General features: G+C 46.4%; 1 protein-coding gene across 8 annotated transcripts in view; it reads left to right on the top strand.

Moving 5' to 3' along the window:
• The window catches only part of PROM1 (prominin 1), a 105,454-nt gene extending 96,832 nt beyond the window's left edge, over window positions 1-8,622 (top strand). For 6 of the 8 annotated variants that reach the window (XM_045182695.3, XM_045182691.3, XM_045182696.3 and 3 more), the window contains 6 exons: window positions 1,292-1,372; window positions 1,493-1,561; window positions 4,021-4,113; window positions 7,148-7,263; window positions 7,776-7,799; window positions 8,206-8,622. In XM_045182695.3, coding sequence (XP_045038630.2) covers window positions 1,292-1,372; window positions 1,493-1,561; window positions 4,021-4,113; window positions 7,148-7,263; window positions 7,776-7,799; window positions 8,206-8,260 — 438 coding nt within the window. In that variant the 3' untranslated portion in view covers window positions 8,261-8,622. Of the gene's footprint in view, window positions 1-1,291; window positions 1,373-1,492; window positions 1,562-4,020; window positions 4,114-7,147; window positions 7,264-7,499; window positions 7,754-7,775 lie in introns of those variants that run through there. The other 2 variants (XM_045182698.3, XM_045182697.3) reach the window with 2 other exon arrangements.
• The last annotated feature ends 11,369 nt before the right edge of the window (window positions 8,623-19,991 follow it).

The following is a 19,991-nucleotide window of genomic DNA, read 5'->3' on the forward strand; positions in this document are numbered from 1 at the left end:
GGAGACAGGAATTCAGGGAATGAATGGGAACACGGGTTGCCCTTTAAGCCACCTCTTAGAACCAGCACACAGCCACCTCCTCTATGGCCCATTGGCCAAAGCACGTCCCATGACCAAGCCCATCATCCTCAGGGTGGGGAAGTGTGCCCACCCCTGGGCAGCCATGGCTGGGAAGGTGTCAATAGTCATGAACAGCTGATACCATCCACCAGAGGAGCTCCTCGGGCTGGAAACATTCCCACAAGGGAAACCGAGCTCCCAGGCTGTGCTGTATTTAGCTTGTACCCACGGTGACACTGGGCAGCTCAGGAAATATTTCCCACCGCACGGAATCGGCGGTCCATGGGAGCTGTTGGAGGTCAGCCAGCCCCACACAGAAAACTGTGTGTCCTTCCCTGAGCTTTCCTCAGAGCTCCCAGGTCCCCCCTTCATCACAGGGATTCCCGCCACACTTGATTGGGTGCCTCCCCCCACCCCAGTAAACTGTGAACTCCTCGGGTCGCTGTTGGTGCTCCCCCAGGCAGCGCTGAGTCCGCCTCTCTGTTGCTGTGCCGAGGTCCTGACTCAGGTCCTCTGAAGACTATTAGGTTTACCCTGCTCCGGGACCACCCCTGTACCTGGTCATGGTTGCCATTTCACAAGTGTGTGTCCCATGCCAAGGGAACCTGGAGACAGACTTAGGACTGCCTGCAGGTCCTGTGCCACTCCAACGCACCTTGACATTCAGGGTGACAGCATGCTGCTGTGCATTGCCCTTCACGATGGGCTAGTGGGGGCAGATAGCAGTCCTTACCCACTGGCCAGGCTGTGTGCCCTGAGGTCTCGGGGCACCTCTTCTAATCTGCACCAAGCTGCCACGTGGGTTGGCCTTGTCCTCATCTGTGTGACAGTGCAGAGTATGGACCTCAGGGTGGAAAAAAACTAGGTTCAAATTCCAGGTGTTACGCTCCCCAGCTTGGGCAGGGGATGTTGGGCAGGGTCAGCTCCCTCACCTGTAAGGGGGCGTAACAGTACCTTCCTTTCCACCCAGTGAGTATTCAGTGAGTATTCAGTGATACGAGTATTCAGTGAGGGGCTTCAGGTAGAGGACCTGGCCCAGTGTCTGGCACACAGAACCGCTTGCTATGTACTCATCTCCTTCCTGCCCCCAGAGGTCTGGGCTGGACCTGTCGTCTCCTTAACTAGTGAGCTGTGTCAGCGTGGGATGGAGTTAACAGCGCTCACACCCATACGCAGTGAAACCCTTTTCTCACTTGATAGACAGCCTGGCGATTGTTGCTGTGTTTTTCAGGTGAAAGTGCACAATATCATTTCCTCTCTGGATTCTGCTCAGGACTTTATTGCAAACCACATTTCATCTGTTATTATTCAAGTAAGTTTTTTAAGCCAGCATGCCAATGCCAATAAGTAGACATGTGTCCGTCAACTGCATGACTCAGTAGAGTAGGGTGTAGTCATTCTAACATTTTCCAACTCTTTGATTTCTTTCCAGGAAAGTAAGAAGTATGGGAATATGATAATTGGTTATTTTGAACATTATCTGCAGTGGGTCAAGATCTCTGTAAGTAGTTTATCTCTTATGAACACAGGGGAATCATGTGTTAGGATAAAATCAGAAAGATAAAATCAGAAATAAATAAAATGAAATTTTCAGTAATTTGGTAGGAGATAAGTAAAAGGACCTTGGATATGGGGACCATAACTGAAGCTTCCTTGAGACTCAGAACAAGTGTCCAGACTGGGTGGTGCCTCCCAGGTTGGAGGACATGCTCCCCCGTGCTCTCCCCCAGCTCCCTGTGCTCACCTTCATCACAGAGATTCTTGCTACACTTGGCTGTGTCTCCCCGAGTGAACCTTGACTTCCTTAAGTTAGAGTCCATTTGAGGTTTGGTTTGTACACACCCTGGGTAGCACTGAGCCTGCTGCATTGTTGCTTAGTCAGCTAGCTATGGTTCAAACAACCGAAACTTACTCTCTCGCAATTCTGGAGACTGGAGATCCAAGATCAAAGTGTTGGCAGCGTTGGTTTCCTCTGAGGCCTCGCTCCTTGGCTTGTAGACAGCTGTCTTCTTTCTGTGTCTTTACGTGGCATTTCCTCTGTGCTTGTCTGTCCACGTTTCCTCTTTTATGAGGACTCCAGTCACATTGGGTTAGGGCCCACCCTAGTGACCCCATTTGAACTGACTTGCCTCTTCAAAGACCATATCTCCAAATATGGTCTTCAACTGGGGGTTAAGGCTTTAACATATGAACTTTTGGGGGATGCAGTCCAGTCCATAATGGTTGTATCTCCGTGAATATATCAGAAAAGTTGAGGAGCACAGTTTCCAGTGGTTTTAAGGCAGCATCTTGCATCCAGCACCTGGCTTTTGTGGAATTATGGTGTCTTGGAAAATGTCTTTTGTCATCTTGGGCTCTGGGCCGGCTGCCCTCGAGGATTACTCCATGGTGGTGTTGTTGGGGGTGGGTGTTGGGGGGTGCTGATGCTTGCAGCTGAGTAACTTGAGTAGGTGCTGCTGACTCAGGAAAATTTGGGCTACCCCTGAGCAGCCCTGAGCTTCTCAAATCTTATTCCTGGCCCTTCACCATGTGAGCCCAAACTGCCTGCCGTCTTCTCCTTCATTTCTGCCCCACCCCATATTCCAGCTACACTCACCTGCTTGAGTCCCTGGAATGTTCATTCTCCATGTGATTCCCTCTGCATGTCATATCCTCCCCGCTAGTCCCTGCCTCCGGGCCCCATGCGTTGGGTGGACAATGTGCTTGGTCCTCCTTCCCGAGCCAGCTTCTTGGTGTCTGTGCAAACACCTCCTCCCACCCCCGGAAGGGAAAGCCTCTGAGTCTCCTCAGTGCTAGCAGGAGGACACACACAGCTGAGTAGTGGCAGAGGAAATGCATCATCATCATCGCCACTGTGGCCTCCTCCACTAGACCAAGGGACCACATTGTGGGCATATTTATACCTGGAATACAATGCAAACACTCTGGGTCCAAAGCAGATCTGGACAGGAATGGTTTGGTTATACTCGAGCCGCCCTGTGGGGAACACTGGGTGGCCATTTGAACAAAATGGATCAGAGCCACACCGTGGGACTTGGTGAGACAGACGAGATGCAGAAAAACATACAGAATACAACCTCCATCCTACTTTCTGTAGAGCAAACAGTGAAGGAGCCTATAAAGACTGTGTAACGTAGTTTGAACTTGGAGACACGTAAGCTTCTTAACAGGAGTTGCCTTGTAAGGTATAGGCAAGCCAACCAACAAAGGAAAAAGAAATAAGGCACACTACATTGTCTGTGTTCCAGAACTTTTTGAATGAATGAGTGTAGCTCTCTTAAGTCAATGGGATTGGAGCATCTGTCTGGGATCCATTAAACTTCTTTACTCTCACCTCATTCATGAGTACATTGTTTTCTGTCTTCGAAACAGGGTCAGCAGGTACCTCTGTTTTTGTAAATAAAACTTTATTGGCACACAGCCATGCCCATTTCTGTCATATTACCTGTGGCTGCTTTTGCCATGGCAGGGTCGGGCAGTTGGGACAAAAATTTATCGTCTCACCTGCAAAGTCTGAAATACTTGCTCTCTGGACCTTTATAGGACAACCTTGCTGGTGTCTGTTCTGAAATGTACACTTACTAGTTAACTAACTTTCCATTTCCTCCCCGCATCTTTGTCAGGTCACAGAGGTATCGGGTGAGAAATTCAGACTGACACAAGTTGCTGGACAGGTGTGCTTTTTAATTCTCTCAGAAGTCCAGGACAGTGGGTCCTGTTGTTCCAGATGGCAAGGGAGGAAACGGGAAATCGGGGCTCAGAGGGAATCGGGGTCTTGCTTTCAAGCACATACTTTTGTACATGGTAGAACTCATCCATAGAAACCAGCTGTTGGCTCCGTATCTCAGAGGACAGAGAGATCCTTCTCGTGAAAACAGGCTGAAAGAACACAGCATGTCTGGTTCTCGTGGGTTCTTGTGGCTCTGGCTCAGAGCTTGCCTCTGTTTCTCTTCCCCTTAGATCACGGAGGAAATTGCAGCCTGCAGGCCCGTGGCCACTGCTTTAGATTCTGCTGTCAACGTGTTTCTGTGTGGTTACATCATCGATCCCATGGTAAGTATTTCATCTTTCAGAAACTAAGGACAGACAATAAACTCATCATCTTTGATCCTACCCTCCCCAAGATTATACTATGCATTATAATATAAAACAGTTTTCTGCTTGGGTCTGTTACATTTGGACCTAAAATCTAAAATATAAATGAACGTGTTCTATTACCTAATTCACTAGACAAGTCAAAGACCTGGCTGCATGTTTTTGTTCCTTACTGGAATTATATTTACAGAAGTCAGAGGATCCTCATAAAGAAAACTGTCTGTCTAGAATAATTGGAAAGGAATAAATGAATAGTCATTGGTGTGCAGTTGGCCAATATTCAAAAGTGTTAGTGCCCACGCACACACACACACCCATAGCTACAGCGAACTTAATTTCCTTTGTGATTTAAAAGCCCACTGAGATGTTACTATTGGGATGGTCGGTTCCAGTTAACCAAGTTTATTCCTGAGCTCTGTTCACTCTTCAGTAGACATTGACTGTCTCCACGCGCCAGTCCTCTCCTGCCTCATTGGCTGCCAGTTGCTATTGAAATGAAGATTAGGATCCTTACTAGAGTGCTCTAGGCCCTGCAGACTGCATTCCTGCCCACCTCGGCCACACTTGCACTATTTAATCACCTTTCTCACTGTGCTCTAGACATACTTATTTTTTGGTTTTTTTGGGGGGGGGTGTTATTTCTTTATATACACCTCAAGCTCCCCACCTCTGGATCCAAAGCAGGGCCTTTGTACACGCCATGTCCTCTGCCTGGACTGGGGACTGGACACACGCTTTTTGTCTCTCTCTCTCATTCCTCTCTTTCACACCCATGCCCCATCCAGATAACTCTTCTAGGTCTTCTCATATAAGGTTGAGGACAGACTCCGAATTCAGTTGTCACCTCCACATTTTCTGAACTCTGTGACTTTGAAAAACTATTAAACGTTTTGGAGCTTTACCACCTAAATGGGATTGTTTTGATGGTTTAGTGAGATATTATACGTAAAGTCCTTAACACCATTTCTGGTATGTTATACACTCAAAAAACATTCACTACTATTAGCTATTGTCTTAGCTCAGGTCTGGGCTCAGACATATCTCTCGTTTCCAGGAAGCCTTTTCTGGTTTCCCAATGGGACTGGGCTCCCTTTTCTACACTCCCACAGACCTCCCGGCTTTATCTTCAGAGACGCTGCTGCTGTTTGAAGTGTGCCTCTGTGTGGTTCCTTGATTAAGACTTTCCCCCACGACACACAAACTGGCCTCTACGTCCGTGACTGCAGGGTCTATGTGTGCTCTGTCATCAGCATATTGCTGGCACAGGCAGCGAAATGAATGAAGGATAACCAGACAGCTGTCTGTCACAGTGCATCCATATTGCTGTGTTCGCCCATCTCCCTGTCCCGTGTCTACATGTCCCTTTGTCTGTGGGGTGGACTTTTGTATGTGAATGGAAGTGATCCTAACATTCCCAATATGCAGACCCTGATCCTTGGCCTCCTGGCTGCCCCACTCCTTCAGTTTCCTACCCCGCCTGTCCTGCTGCTTGCAGCCCCTGCTGATGGCCCTGGGTGAAGCCCTCAGGTGGGTTCGGGAGGGTCCTTCCTTGGTTAGCCTGGTTGATTCTGAATTGATCCCCCTGCATCCAGTCTCCCCCACCCGCCCAGGCCAGTCAGACAGCCCAACCACCCCATGCCTGCTCTCAGATAATAGGAGAACCCCTGGAGGGGAGGCTGCAGCTGTTTACAGTGGGTGGTTTGAATGTGAGGGAGAGCTCTGGGCATCATCTCCCCCGGGGAAACACACTCCAGGCTGACTCACACTGAGGCAGCTTCCAGTAGACACACAGTTACCACAAAAATTTAAAACCTCTCAAAACAGGTCAAAAGCATAGAAATCTACCAATAAAAGAGTATGGCGGGGGGTGGGGGGAAGAGGACAAATTTATTAGAGATTCTGGGCCGACACATGCCACTGTCACTCAGCACTGAATATGACCAGGAGCAAAGCAGAAATGCAGTGGCTGAGATGGGAAGTGGTGCTTTAATCCAAGCTGCCTTTTGCCTCACCCTGGGCAGGCGAGGCTGCTCTCTGGGTACTTACAGCACTAGCCTGAGGCATGGGACAAAGACTTGAACCTCTCCTGGACCTGGCGGGTTGTAGGTTTACAAAGCAGGACAAGGGTAAGACCCTGGCTGGTGCGTGGTGCCCACAGGGTCATGCTGGTTGTGCACAGCTGTGTCCGTTCTGACTGGTGCATAAGTATAAATAATGTTGGCTATTACCCCGGCAAAAGTCAGTGGTGTGTCTGTGGCAAACTGAGGACAGGTGGCCCTCCTGAAGGAAGAGCCACCACTTGGCTACAGCCAATGCTGCCTTGTGGGAAGAAGAGCTCAGGGTTACGAGATCAAACTTCAGACTTTTCAAGAAAAGACATAAATCTAGGTTTCTATACGAAATCTGACTTGGGCATATTGGGAACTTAAAAAAAATACTTTGACAATGCTTTTTAAACAAAACAGGATTGAATGCAGCCTGAGAGCTGCGATAAGATGGGTGAGACTAAACATGGGGGGCTTGTTGAGAGCCTGGTGCACCCTAAGCATTGCTGTCCGCTGTTCACGTGCAGAACGAAGTATGGAGCGGTTCATTAGTCACAGTGACATCAAAGCAACTCTCCAGAGGGATCCGAGCTCAGGCCTGCTGGCTGTCCCTCTCATCGCTGGCGGCAAAGTGGACTGGTCCACAGCTGTTTTGGAGCGTCCTAGAAGCAAAGCCTGGCTTCCCCACTTGCTGCTTCTGTTTCTTGTTTATAAAATAAATATAATGGGATCCCTTCAAGGTTTTTAAACAGAGTTAGTGAACTATAATAATTTGCAGCACTTCACCTGGTGGCTGTCTCATTATCAAGTTCGCCAGTGGTTTCAGTGAACAAAATTAGAGCTCCTAAAAAAACATTGCAAACTAGAATGATCTTCCCCAAGCAGCTGATGTTTCCCATTTCCCATCTTCATGCATGTAATCCTCCCGATTTGCTTTTTCCCCCTAGAATTTGTTTTGGTTTGGCATAGGAAAAGCTACCATATTTTTACTTCCGGCTCTAATTTTTGCCGTAAAGCTGGCCAAGTACTACCGGCGGATGGATTCGGAGGATGTGTACGATGAGTAAGTATCTGCCTGGGGCTCCCCAGAGCCTGGGGTCCTCTTCTGCAGCGCTGCCCCCAGAGAACTCATTAGAGACGGGCTCTGTTGAAAGAAATGATTTTCTTTTTAACCACTGGGTCACTTCTGTGCAGATGTGTTCTTTGTACCAATTTTCTTAGGCTTGTTTTAACTGTTTTTTTCTCTCTTGCTTGACCTTCTCAGCTTCCCTAACTGGCCTTCTTGTTTCTCGTTTGCAGTTCCTCTGTCCCGCGGACTTGGCACTTGAATTTGTAGCTGTTTTGGCTAGTCTGTGCTTTGACCCTGTAGTCTGCCCTTCTCTCTGTGTCCGGTGAACTCGCACGCTCCATTTTTACGTCACTCATCTTCTTCCCAACACGTTCCTCTTCCGACCTGGTTCTGTCAGCATCACATTAGCGTACAAAGGGGGGAGGGGGGGGTGCGGCTGTTGAGCTATGATCGTAATTAAAAAATAATGATCTCTCTCTCTTTCTTTCTTTTTTGATATTTTATAGTGTTGAAACTATACCCATGAAAAAGTAAGCCTTTTCTTTTATAAACCATGTTCATAGGTTGGGACTGGGGTTGGGGGGTGCCCTTTATTATTATTCATTGGACTTTTTAAACTAAATCAATAACATCTTAAAATTATATAACAACAATAGATATGTCCAGATAAAAATAAATACTGATGCCTCTTAAAAGTGATGATGGCACACGGTGCTGAAAAAATAAATACTTGTTGCATTTATAAAAATTGTACATGTTAAATGTATTAATATATAAAATGGTTGTTTTGATATTTGATTTTTAAAGGGAGCACTTTGCCTTCTTTGTAGATTTAACAATTTGTCACGTGAGCATTTCTATTGTCTCTGTAATCCGCGATGTCAGTATCCATGTCGGAGGTAACATGGTGTTTTGGTGTATTTATTTTTGTTACAGTATGCAAAAGGGTAATATTGGTTTTCATAGACATCACACCACACCGAATCTATGAACAAAGCTGTTAAACAGGTCCAGCTGCACGGGTTCTCGGTCTGCCGCGTCTGCAAATTTTGGAAAAGGAATCCACCCCTGAGGAGGGGGCAGATGCAGGGTACCGTGTGAAACGCGCACTCGGGGCCCAAGAGGGAAAGGCGTGGGCACCCGAGTCCCACCTCTAGAAGTCTGGCTTTAATCACCCGAGCCGTCTGTGAAAGTAGAAATGTGGACACATTCATTCATTTTCTTTCAGTTTAGTCCTTGGAACCAGACGTGAATTTTGTCACATTCCATGGCTTGGGAAGTTAGACTTGTAGTGGGAGGCAGTTCGGCAAATAGCAGATATGCGTGTGAACAATAAAAGAATGACTTCAGAAATATGACTCCAGTCTTCTTATTGAAAAATGTATCCGTACTGTAGTTATCACTTAGGCACTGTATTGTTTTCTTAGGGTAGCAAACTGAGTGGCTTAAAGCAGCAGAAACATATTCTCTCATAGTTATGGAGACTGGAAGTCTGAGATCGACTTGTCGTCAGAGTTGCTCTCTCCTTGAGGGCCTGAGGGACAGTCAGTTCCCTGCCGTCCCCAGGTTCTGGCGGCTGCTGGCAGTCCATGGAGTTCCTCGGGGGTAGACTTACCACTCCAGTTTCTGCCTCTGTCTTCACACTTGTTTCTGAGGAAGGCTCTGTGCCTTGCACTGGCCCCTCATGTAATCCTCACCACATCCCTATCAGGTCAGCAGTTCTATTCCAAATTATAAACTAAGTGGCCTGAAACTGACAGAGCTGAGTGACCCAACATCACATAGCTCTTCAGTGTTCAGGCCAGAGAGGATCCAGGTCCCCAGTCCTACAGCACCTGGCTCTCCTGACACGGGCGCCAGAGGCTAGGGTGGGTCTGGTACAGATCATTTCCTGACAGTTCAAACTAAACCACCTTAGAGGTGTCCAGTGTTTTCTAATGGTGAAATGTGATGCAAATCAGCACTGCTCAAAGGCTGGCCCAGGGGCCCAGAGCAACTGGATTATCTGGGGAGCTCCAGAAATGCTAAATCTAGGACTCCAACCCAGACATACTGAGGGTGAGGCCCAGGAATGTGTATTCTAACGAGCTTTCCAGATGAGTCCAAAACACAGTAAACCTGGCCAAGCAATGTTGCAAATCACCATATAGAATAGGTCTTGATCCATTTAGAAAATAGCTTTTATCCAAGAAATGTGGTTATGCCCCATCAGAAACAAGAGATTGTTGGCAAAGCAATATGTGCTCACACAACCTCTGCAGGAGGACAGTGGGAAGGCAGAGCTGGTCCGGAGACGGTGCTCATGGTGGAGTTTTACAGGGCTAGCCATCAGTCTGAAATGTCCGTCTTCACTCCTGTCTTCCTTTCTCAGGAGGGGCTCCTGCTTGCCCACATGCCTTTCCTGAAATGCTGCTACCATGCCCTGGGGTAAATCAGTGATTTTTACCACTTCTCTGTTCTCTTCTAACTGAGCATTTAGTTCATTGCTCTCTCCCAGCAAGATCTTAAAAGCTTATGCACACAGTTCATGTCTTAAGTTCCTTTGATTCCCCACCATGCTTTAGAGGAAGAATGGATGGATATTACACTTGGAAGACTTCGGTTCAAATGTGACTCTCCCCTGAGAAGCATCATGAGCTCCCTTAGCCTCATCCCCTCTGTTAAATGGGGAGGGGGTTGCCCCCATCTCATTGGATGGATGTGATGATTGGCATGATGCCTGGCATCAGGTAGGCTCAAAGTTGAACCAATATCACCTGCCCATAGTAGGCTTCCAATAAATAGCAGATCAAGTTTCTTTGTGAGGCACCGAACACCTTATCACCAGGGCTTCAAGCAGAGGCTAGTCAGCCTATATGCATGATGTCCTGAAGAGGAGTCTCCATTCAGTTTTTGTTTTCTTGCTGTTTTTATCTTATTTTATTATTTATTTATTTTTTAATATATTTATTGATTATGCTATTACAGTTCTCCCATTTCCCCCCTTCACTCCACTCCATCCTGCCCACCCCCTCCCTCCCACATTCCCCCCTATAGTTCATGTCCATGGGTCATGTATATAAGTTCTTTGGCTTCTACATTTCCTACACTATTCTTACCCTCCCCCTGCCTATTTTCTACCTACCATTTATGCTACTTATTCTCTGTACCTTTCCCCCCTCTCTCCCCCTCCCACTCCCCTGTTGATAACCCTCCATGTGATCTCCATTTCTGTGGTTCTGTTCCTGTTCGAGTTGTTTGCTTAGTTTGCTTTTGTTTTTGTTTAGGTGTGGTTGTAAATAACTGTGAGTTTGCTGTCACTTTTACTGTTCATATTTTTTATCTTCTTTTTCTTAGATAAATCCCTTTAACAGTTCATATAAGGGCTTGATGATGATGAACTCCTTGAACTTGACCTTATCTGAGAAGCACTTTATCTGCCCTTCCATTCTAAATGATAGCTTTGCTGGATACAGTAATCCTGGATGTAGGTCCTTGCCTTTCATGACTTCAAACACTTCTTTCCAGCCCCTTCTTGCCTGTAAGGGCTCTTTTTAGAAATCAGCTGACAGTCTTATGGGAACTCCTTTGTAGGTCACTGTGTCCTTTTCTCTTGCTGCTTCTAAGATTCTCTCCTTCTGTGTAATCTTGGGTAATGTAATTATGATGTGCCTTGGTGTGTGCTTCCTTGGATCCAGCTTCTTTGGGACTCTCTGAGCTTCCTGGACTTCCTGGAAGTCTATTTCCTTTGCCAGATTAGGGAAGTTCTCCTTCATTATTTATTCAAATAAGTTTTCAGGTTTTTGTTCTTCCTCTTCTCCTTCTGGCACCCCTATAATTCAGATGTTGGAATGTTTCAAGATGTCCTGGAGGTTCCTAAGCCTCTTCTCATTTTTCTGAATTCTTATTTCTTCATTCTTTTCTGGTTGGATGTTTCTTTCTTCCTTCTGGTCCACACCATTGATTTGAGTTCCAGTTTCCTTCCCACGGCTATTGGTTCCCTGTACATTTTCCTTTGTTTCTCTTAGCATAGTCTTCATTTTTTCATCTAATTTGCGACCAAGTTCAACCAATTCTGTGAGCTTCCTGATTATCAGTGTTTTGAACTGTGCATCTGATAGGTTGGCTATCTGTTCGCTGCTTAGTTGTATTTTTTCTGGAGCTTTGATCTGTTCTTTCATTTGGGCCATTTTTTTTGTCTTGGCACACCTGTTAGGTAAAGGGGCGGAGCCTTAGGTGTTCACCAGGGTAGGGTAATGCTGGTCACTGTGCTGTGACACTGTACGGGGGGGGGGGGGGCACAAGGGAGCAATGGCTCTTGCTCTCCTCTCTGCCAGATTTCAGTCACTCCCTCTGCTACCCACAATCAAACTGGGCCCCTCTGGTGCTGATTCCTGAGTGGGTGGGCCTGTGCATGCTCTAGGCCCCTGTGGGTCTCTCTAACAAACTCTCCTGTGAGGCTGGGAGTTTCTCCTGCTGCCACCCCAACCCTCACGGGTGTTTTCAATCAGAGGTTTGAGGCTTTATTTCCTGGAACTGGAGCCCTGGGTTGTGTGGTCTGCTTTGCTCTCCCACCATTCCTCCCGGTTTATCTGCACGCGAATGTGGGGTCACAGGGTCTGCCAGCCGCCACCTTGCCGTGAGTCCTCTCTGCCCGGGCTGCCCATCTCCGCCCCTCCTACTGGTCTGGATGAATGTTTCTTCTTTATCTGCTTGGCTGTTGGACTTCCATACAGTTTGATTTTCTGTCAGTTCTGGTTGTTTTTTGTTTTTACATTGTTGTCCTTCTTTTGGTTTTGTGAGGAGGCACAGTGTGTCTACCTATGCCTCCATCTTGGCCGGAAGCCTCTCCATTCAGTTTTAAAAGGAAAGGGAACAGTTGAGTAGGAAGCATCACTGTCTGTCACTTGAACAAGAATGGCACTGGCAGAATCTGTCAGATGTAACTGTTTTTGGAACTCTGGTGTCTACTGAAGTCCTTCAAATTCCAGAGGAAGGCTTGGATGGTAAATTGTTAACTCGGGTCGGTTTCAACTCGTAGCTCTGCAGCCCCTAGGCATCCCCCACCCCGATCTGTGTGTGCCCTGCATAGTTTTGAGTGCCAGGAAGGGCAATAAGGACGCTGTCGCTCACGTATGAGAGATCTGTGTTCTGATCCATGTTTGCTGCTTCTAATCCCAGAGGTGCCGGCACAGAGGTGGGCAGCGGCTGGCACAGTCGTTCTGAGGACCAGCTGCATTCGTGTTCACGTATCTGGCTATGTAGACAGTCCATGATGCTGGTAACACGGTCTATCCAGCAATTAGACCAGCTGAGAAAGAGAAGGAACATGGAATGTCCGATGAATATCATGTCTATTAGCCCTTTGCCAGGAACGGTGTGGCATCATATGACTGTAATTGATCCAGATACCCAAAAATATGACAGAGCTTGGTCTCAAGTGCTCCTTTGCTGTGGCCCAAATCTGCCACATCTGCTACCCAGGCAAATTTGGAAGATTTTTCTGGTCGATTTATACACAGGGCTCGATAAAATACTTGGATGAGGTACACATCCTGTCCCCAAACAGCCCAGCTAAGTCTAGGCACCCCTTTTTGGTCACACTAACTTTTCTTTTACTGTCTCAGCAATCAATCTTTGAGCCTCAGTCCCTTGTACCCCCAAGAACTGACTTGGATGGCTGACCCCGGAACTGCTCAGGGCTAATTAGCCCCCAACACACCTGCTTTCATATGAGTCAGAATCTGCCTCCAAGCCACTGCCTCCTGCTGGTCATGGGTGTCTATTAGCAGACATCCTCTGTGTACTCACCCCTGGAAAGGGAAAAGCATGTGCCACTCACTGGTGGCAAACAGGAGAATTCAGGTGTCCCTGTGGAAGGTCAGAGTTTTGGAGAACCAGGTGATCTTCCAGGCAAACTGATTTGTAGCACTTTGTGCCAAAGAGATTGAGAAAAAGGCATTAGCCATGCCTAGGACAGAACATTGCCAAAAGGTGTAATCAGTTCAGCCACAGTCACAAAGTCTGGCGAGACTTGTTCTAGGGGCAACAACGGGATTTTGCTGATGATCATCCACTGTGGAAACATCCATTTTGGACTTTAGGTGAAGCAGACATAACTTTCCGGTGTTTTCAGCCTGTAAGTTCGGGCTTTATTGGGATAGCAACTGGCATTACACAGCTAACACACTCCGGGACTTCATAGGCTCTGAGACCTCGTCATGACAGGTACTCTGTCTGAGCTTCCTTCCGGCGCTCAGTAAATATTCGTCAAATTAATTGAAGTGATAAATTTAAACTGATGACATTGAACTATATCATCTCCAATACATATTCTGCCTCTCAAACATGCAATGACCAAAAGATTATTTGAACATTGGGCCAACTTGGACACTGGGCCAATCACTGATGTTTTCAGCAACCATCCCACTGTGTGCAGGAAGAACTTAAAAAATGCCTGAGAGACGCAAAAATTGTGGTTGGGGTCAAACTGCTTTCAGCAAAGTGGCGAAGAACAAGGTGAGTGTGAGCATCTCTTGCTGTGTGTCTAGTTGCAAATATATCCAGGTTTCTGAGCTCCAGAATGATTGCAGTTAATAATTAGTATAAAGAAACCCTTTAAAGACCTTTTCCTGCCTGTGAATCTCCAGTGTGTGCTGTCCTGGTGGCAGCTGGGAGGTCTGTGGCTGCTCCCTTAATGACATATTTCCATGTTTCCTGAAGTCAGGTGGGAAAAGATCTGAACTATTAAGAGTGACCTGTTTTATGCAAAGATGTATTCCCCATCCCTCTCCAGCCTTGGAATCACTCACCCTCCACTGTGGATTGTCTGTTCCCTCTCCTCCTCACCTGCCTTTCTCATTCCCCCTCTGCTCCTGGAAGCCATGCCAGACCAGGCTGTGAGCTGAAGTCTTACCATGGTGCAGACAGGAGACAAAAAAAAAAAATGAAGGAAGAGAGGGAGGGAGGGAGGAAAGGAAAGAGAGAGAGAGAGAGAGAGGGAAGGAAGAAGTTATAGTATCTGCTTTCTTGGTATCTTTGTAAACAATCTTTTGGTTTTACATGGGGTTCTTTTTTGGACACAATATGCTTAAACCTGAACCAAAGGTTATTTTGCCCTATTTTTAACATTCCAAAGGTTTGAGGCAGCTCTCTGGCCTGGCAGCTGCAGCTCCATTTCAAGGTGGCTTTGCTTACATTGTTTGCATGTAAGTTATAAGAAACTTCTAATAAATGCCCAACTTTGTTCCTGTTTTCAGTTTTCTTTCTATAATTACAATCAGAATAATCTTGATAACTACAGAATCCAATTCAACCAATAAATATTTGCTACCCAGGATGATGTGCAGGGGAAAGAGCGGAGAGGCAGACATAGCTGGAGCCCAAGGACTTGTGTGTAGGGTGTGGCGGGTATTGACCTTGAAGCTGGCTGGGATCGAGAAGGGAAAGCCCTCCTATGCCACTGAGAAATTTGGACTTCCTCCTGTAGGCCGAGGAAAACCATCCCAGTCTTGAGGATGTGATGAGGTGTCATGTCTACAGCAAGCATCAGACAGTGAGCCCTAGGCTGAACTGACCAGTCTCAAGTGGAGGAGCCAAAGCCTATTCACGTCATTCCCTGCAGTGACTAGTGTTGCATTTTTCATAGTAGTTACTGAGTAATGATTGAATAAATAGTGCTCTTTTTCCTCCAGCGCTGAGTTGTCTCTTATCCAGTTGTAGGCCCTTGAGAAATTCTCTCTGCCTCTAGCTCAGTTAGTGGACTCCACCTTGAGCCCCTCAGCCTTCTCTCCAACCTAGTACAATAATTACCTCTATATCGTCGTGATTGACATCCTCGTCTTTCCCCTTGTTGTCTACCCTCTCTTTGAGGACAAGGACTGTGTCACTTTGACTGCATCCCAGTCGATGACAGAAAGACCCCTGGGGCATGCTCATTCCTTCTTGAGCATTCTTTGCATGAACTAAATGGGAGAATGAATGAATGACAGCTGAATGACAGATTGCTTGGCAGGATGTAGGAGGTCTGGCTAGAGGCCAGCCCACGGCATGTGAGAGTCCCTTCCTCTCTGGGCATGGGGGCCATGTTCCCTGGGTTCCCTTCCAGGCCTTTTTTAGAGCTTCTTTCTGGCACATTTTATCTATACTTCTTCACCTCTTCATGTGACAGAAGTAGTAATTCATTAGCTCACGGGCATGGTGACTCACAACATTAACAAGGAGAAATGACAGCTTGTCTCCCCGCTTTTCCAGTTTTCTGGGGTAGCAACTGGCCTCTTTGTTAACGAACACAGGTTAGAGACTCAGAATTCCAAAGGGAGACCCTTTAGTGCCTTCTTCTGCCCTGAAGATGAGGTGGTACAGTGTACACCTGTGCGTGCTCGTCTGTGATGCCCCTGTGAGAGCGTGTGTGAGTGCATGCGTGTGCACATGTGCATGTGGAGGTGCACAGCCATCTGTGTGCTCTGAGGATTTTATCTAAAAGGAACAGACATCTTTAAAGCGTGTTTAACCTGTTTTACAATGATTTCCTTGAAAAAATATGAAAAATCTGGAGATGATCCATGAAATTATCTTGTATGGAGTTTGTTATAAAACACTAACAAAAATTTTAAAGAACATATATGGCTTTGAGACAGCTCTATTTCTTGAGAAAAATTACTTTAACAATTATTATTATTAGGTCAATCCCTTCAAAATTGCTGCTATTCCACCACACTAACTGCCACAAACAGCAATTTTATTTGGTTTAATTTAATACAAAAACTGTGAGTTGCTTTTTAGATGGATTCAGAATCAGAACAAAATGTTGCACATGGCTGTGAAAAGAACTGGGTCAGTGTGCTGGGGCTTGACACGGGGCATTCCTTTCAGATAAACTCACTTTGATGGATTATACTCTGTGTTCACACTCAACACTGTACCATCTACCCTGAAGCTGAACCGAAGCTGAATTCTCATGACAACAAGCACTTTCAGGTTTGAGTGCCAATACCGTTCAGCAGGGCTGGGAATGCTTTTGCCACCTTAATAGGTTTTAGCTGATGTTTCTTTAGACAATTTCCTCATTGTTTGACAATGAATAGGTTTTTAATAGACATGATTCTTCCCAAAAGATTAATATCGCTGTGGTGCAGTGACTCAGCGTGTTGTCTGTACGGGAGGTTATTTTTAAAGGAGAGAATGATTTTTGAGCAAATTTCACCCGACACATGACAGGAAAATCAGCTTTTGAGCTTGAAATCACCTGTAGTCACCAGATTGCATGAGACGTGCATTCAACCACCAGACTTAGCCTTTGCGTGGTTACCAGTTGTGCTCAGATTTCCCTGGAAACCTGCAAAGGGAGGCTGCTCTCCATTGTTTAAATTTTTGCTGAAGAGAAGATGACACGACCCCAGTCTAATCATGAGAAAAATACCAGATGTATTCCAAATGGGTGACATTCTCAAAACGCCTCTCAAGGTCATCAAAAACAAGGAACATCTGAGAAACTGTCCCAGCCACAGAGAGCTGAAGGAGTTATGCCTGTTAAGCGTCCTGTGGTATGTTGGATGGGATGCTGGGAAGAAAAGCCCATTGGGGGTTGAAAACTGTTGTCCACACCAAAACCAGCACAGGAATGTTTATACCACCTTTACTCATAATTACCAAAGCTTGGAAGCAACTGAGATGTCCTTCAGGAGGCAAATGGATAAGTAGATGGTGTTACATGGAAATAGTGAGATATTATTCAGTGCAAAAAATAATGAGCTATCACATCCTAAAAAGACATGGAGGAAAGACTCCTTACAATCATATACGGACTGAAAGAAGTCAGTCTGAAAAGGTTAAATTCCATCCGACTCCAACTTTATGACATTCTGGAAAAAGCAAAACTATGGAGACGGAAAAGATCCGTGATTACCAGGGATTAGGAAGAGGGAGGGATGGATAGGTGGAACACAGAAGATGTTTAGGACAGTGAAAATACTCTCTCTGATACTGTAATTATAGATACATGTCATTGTGCATTTGTGAAAACCCACAGATTGTACAACACCGAGAGAGAAGTATTCGAAAAACCATGGACTCTGGGTAATTGTGATGTGTCAGGGAGGACTCGTCAGCTGTCACAACCGTCCCACTCAGGTGGAGGAGGCAGACAGTGTGAGCAGCTGTGGTCAGTGAGGTGGGGGGCATGTATGAGAACTCTGTACTTTCTGCTCACTTGGTGCTGTAAACCAAAAACTACTCTTACAAATAAAGTCTATCAAAGATTTTAAAAAGAACATTAGATGAAAAGTAATGAGATCTAAACAAAATATAGACTTTAGTAATACTATATCAATAGCGGTGCAATCATTTTATAAATGTGGCATTATAATGTAAGAGGTTACCCACAGGGGATCCTGGGAGAGATGTGGGTCAGGGGACCAATGACACCAATAGAGAGACCATGATATCTGAGGTGGACCCTGACGGATGAGCTGATGTGTACTGGGCAAAGTGGGACTGGAAGGGCATTCCAACTACGGGGAATAGAAGGAGCAAAGGTAGGAAGTGGGCAAATGCACTCAGGAAGGGGTGGGTGAGTAGCTTAGTGCAGCCGTATTGGAGTCTGTGTGTGTGTGTGTGTAAATAAGTTTGGAATGACAGGCTGAGCCAACAGGGAAAGGTCTACATAGCCTGGTCTAACGTTGTGCCCCCTTGTTTAAAATAGAAAGATCAGGACAGAAGTTTGGATGGGATCACAGGAAGGCTGAAGATCTACTGGAAGCCAGTGGGGGAAGTTCCGTGTTCCCTGAGAAAGCTTGGAGACACACTTCTCAGAAAAGGTCCTGGAGGCCATGTGTTCCCTTCAAATATGCATTGTCTTCTGGCCTACAGTCTTCCTCCAGAAAAAGTCTGGCCGCCTCCTGAGGATCAAGTTGAACTTCTCGTTATTTCAGAGGCCGCCTTGATTTCTGTCTCCCTGTGAAACAAAGCCACTTTATCTTGCCTACGTCCCAATAATTTTCTAAAGCCTCACACTGTGAGTGCCTATTTGTGGAGCTCATGGCTCTATAAGGTGGTGGTCAGGACAACGGGGTGGATTCTCTCTTTATGAGCCAGTTGTATAGAGGCCTAGAGTCTGGGGAGATGGCCCCCTTGGATGCCATGTATGAAAAGACCCTTTGAACCTCTGAGTAAACCAGTCAACATCCATAGCCCTGTGACCTTGGAATTCTCAAACAGGGGCATCCTGTGTGGAATCCAACCACTGTTATGACTTCTGGGTGTCTTTATTATGGACCAGGGCAGCATTTTTAGAGAATTTCAATTTAGATGCCAGCCCAATTCCACATACACACTTTTGGATGTTGGGACATTTCTTAAAAGTTCAGGAGACTCCATTTTTATCAAAAAATGTACGAGTACATACCAAAAAAAAAAAAATCACGACTTCTGAAAATAATGACCGCCATGCCACATGTTCTCAGCCAGTTGGAGCTGAGTGCTGACCCGCAGATGCCAGAACCCACCCAGATTGCCGCAGTCCCCACCACTTCCTGTTATGCCCCTGCTATGCCCCACAGCTTTCGACCACTTCCCTATTTTCCTTGTAGCAAAGGCAAGGTTGGTTGCCATTTATTACTATTCACAGACTATTTTTTCTTTACAACTGAGTTAAGAAAAGAAATACAATTTCTCATACCCAAATACAAAAAGAGAGGTGACAGAATATAGTGAGGTCCACATCTTCCTTGTGGAAGTGACTCTTTCTCTGTGTTGAAGCTGAAAACAAAATATGTCTGTTTTTTAAAGAATGCAATTCGAGTCACCATCGTGAACCCAATCTGTCCTCCTTCACTTTACATTAGTAGCTCAGCCCCATAAGTAATTCAGTATGAACCCCCAAAGGAGGCACTGTTATTGTCAGTAATCTGGAGATGAATAAATAGAGGTTCAGAGAATCTACGGGACAGCTGTGACGGGGGTCAGGGGAACGCTGTGTCCAGGACATAGCGCCTGCGTCATTCTGGTATGAGACTGCGTATCGAAGACTGAGCAGGATGCGGTTCCCACGTGTGACTGGAGGTGGATATTTTCAGCAGAAATTCCTCAATCAGGAATTCCCTCTCCACCAGCCATTCCAAGCTGTGGCCTGATTCCTCTGCACACACAAAGCACACACCCATTCCTCTTCGGGTGCCTCGGAGAACACAGGGACTCAGAGCTGAGACAGCTTCCACAGCTCATTCGCTCACTCACCATTTACTGAAAGTGGCAGGGGGGAGAAGATCAGACAATGGATGCAGGGAGTCCCAGGTTTAAACCCTGGGCTCCTCATCCTCCTAGCTCCGTGACCTTGGACAAACCCTGAATAACCCCACGCTTTAGTGGTCCATCTGTACGAAGGGATGAGCCACATCTTTCCATATCGCGGAATAAATGTGATGAGAATGAACGGAGAGCTTTAGATAAAATGGACCTAGTGTGGTGTTCACCAGCTGTGGCTGGGATTATTTTTATTATCGTTTATAACTTTCCCCAGAGGTACTGCTGCTGCTGGGGTCCCTGTCTCATCAAGGAGGGTCTTTACAGGGCTGAGCTGTCCTCCCACACTGGCCGCTGGGGGAAGTAAAAGGGCCTGGACAAAGAGGTCTAATGCCCTGTGTGCACCTGCACCCGCACCCCCCCTTCCACTCAGACCCATAGGATTACACCAACCACTTTACCTGCAGGAACTGGCTTCCTTCCAGGGGGCGTGGCTGGGAGGA

Source organism: Desmodus rotundus, chromosome 4 (genome assembly GCF_022682495.2).
Source record: "Desmodus rotundus isolate HL8 chromosome 4, HLdesRot8A.1, whole genome shotgun sequence".
In the NCBI taxonomy this organism is placed as follows: Eukaryota; Metazoa; Chordata; class Mammalia; order Chiroptera; family Phyllostomidae; genus Desmodus; species Desmodus rotundus.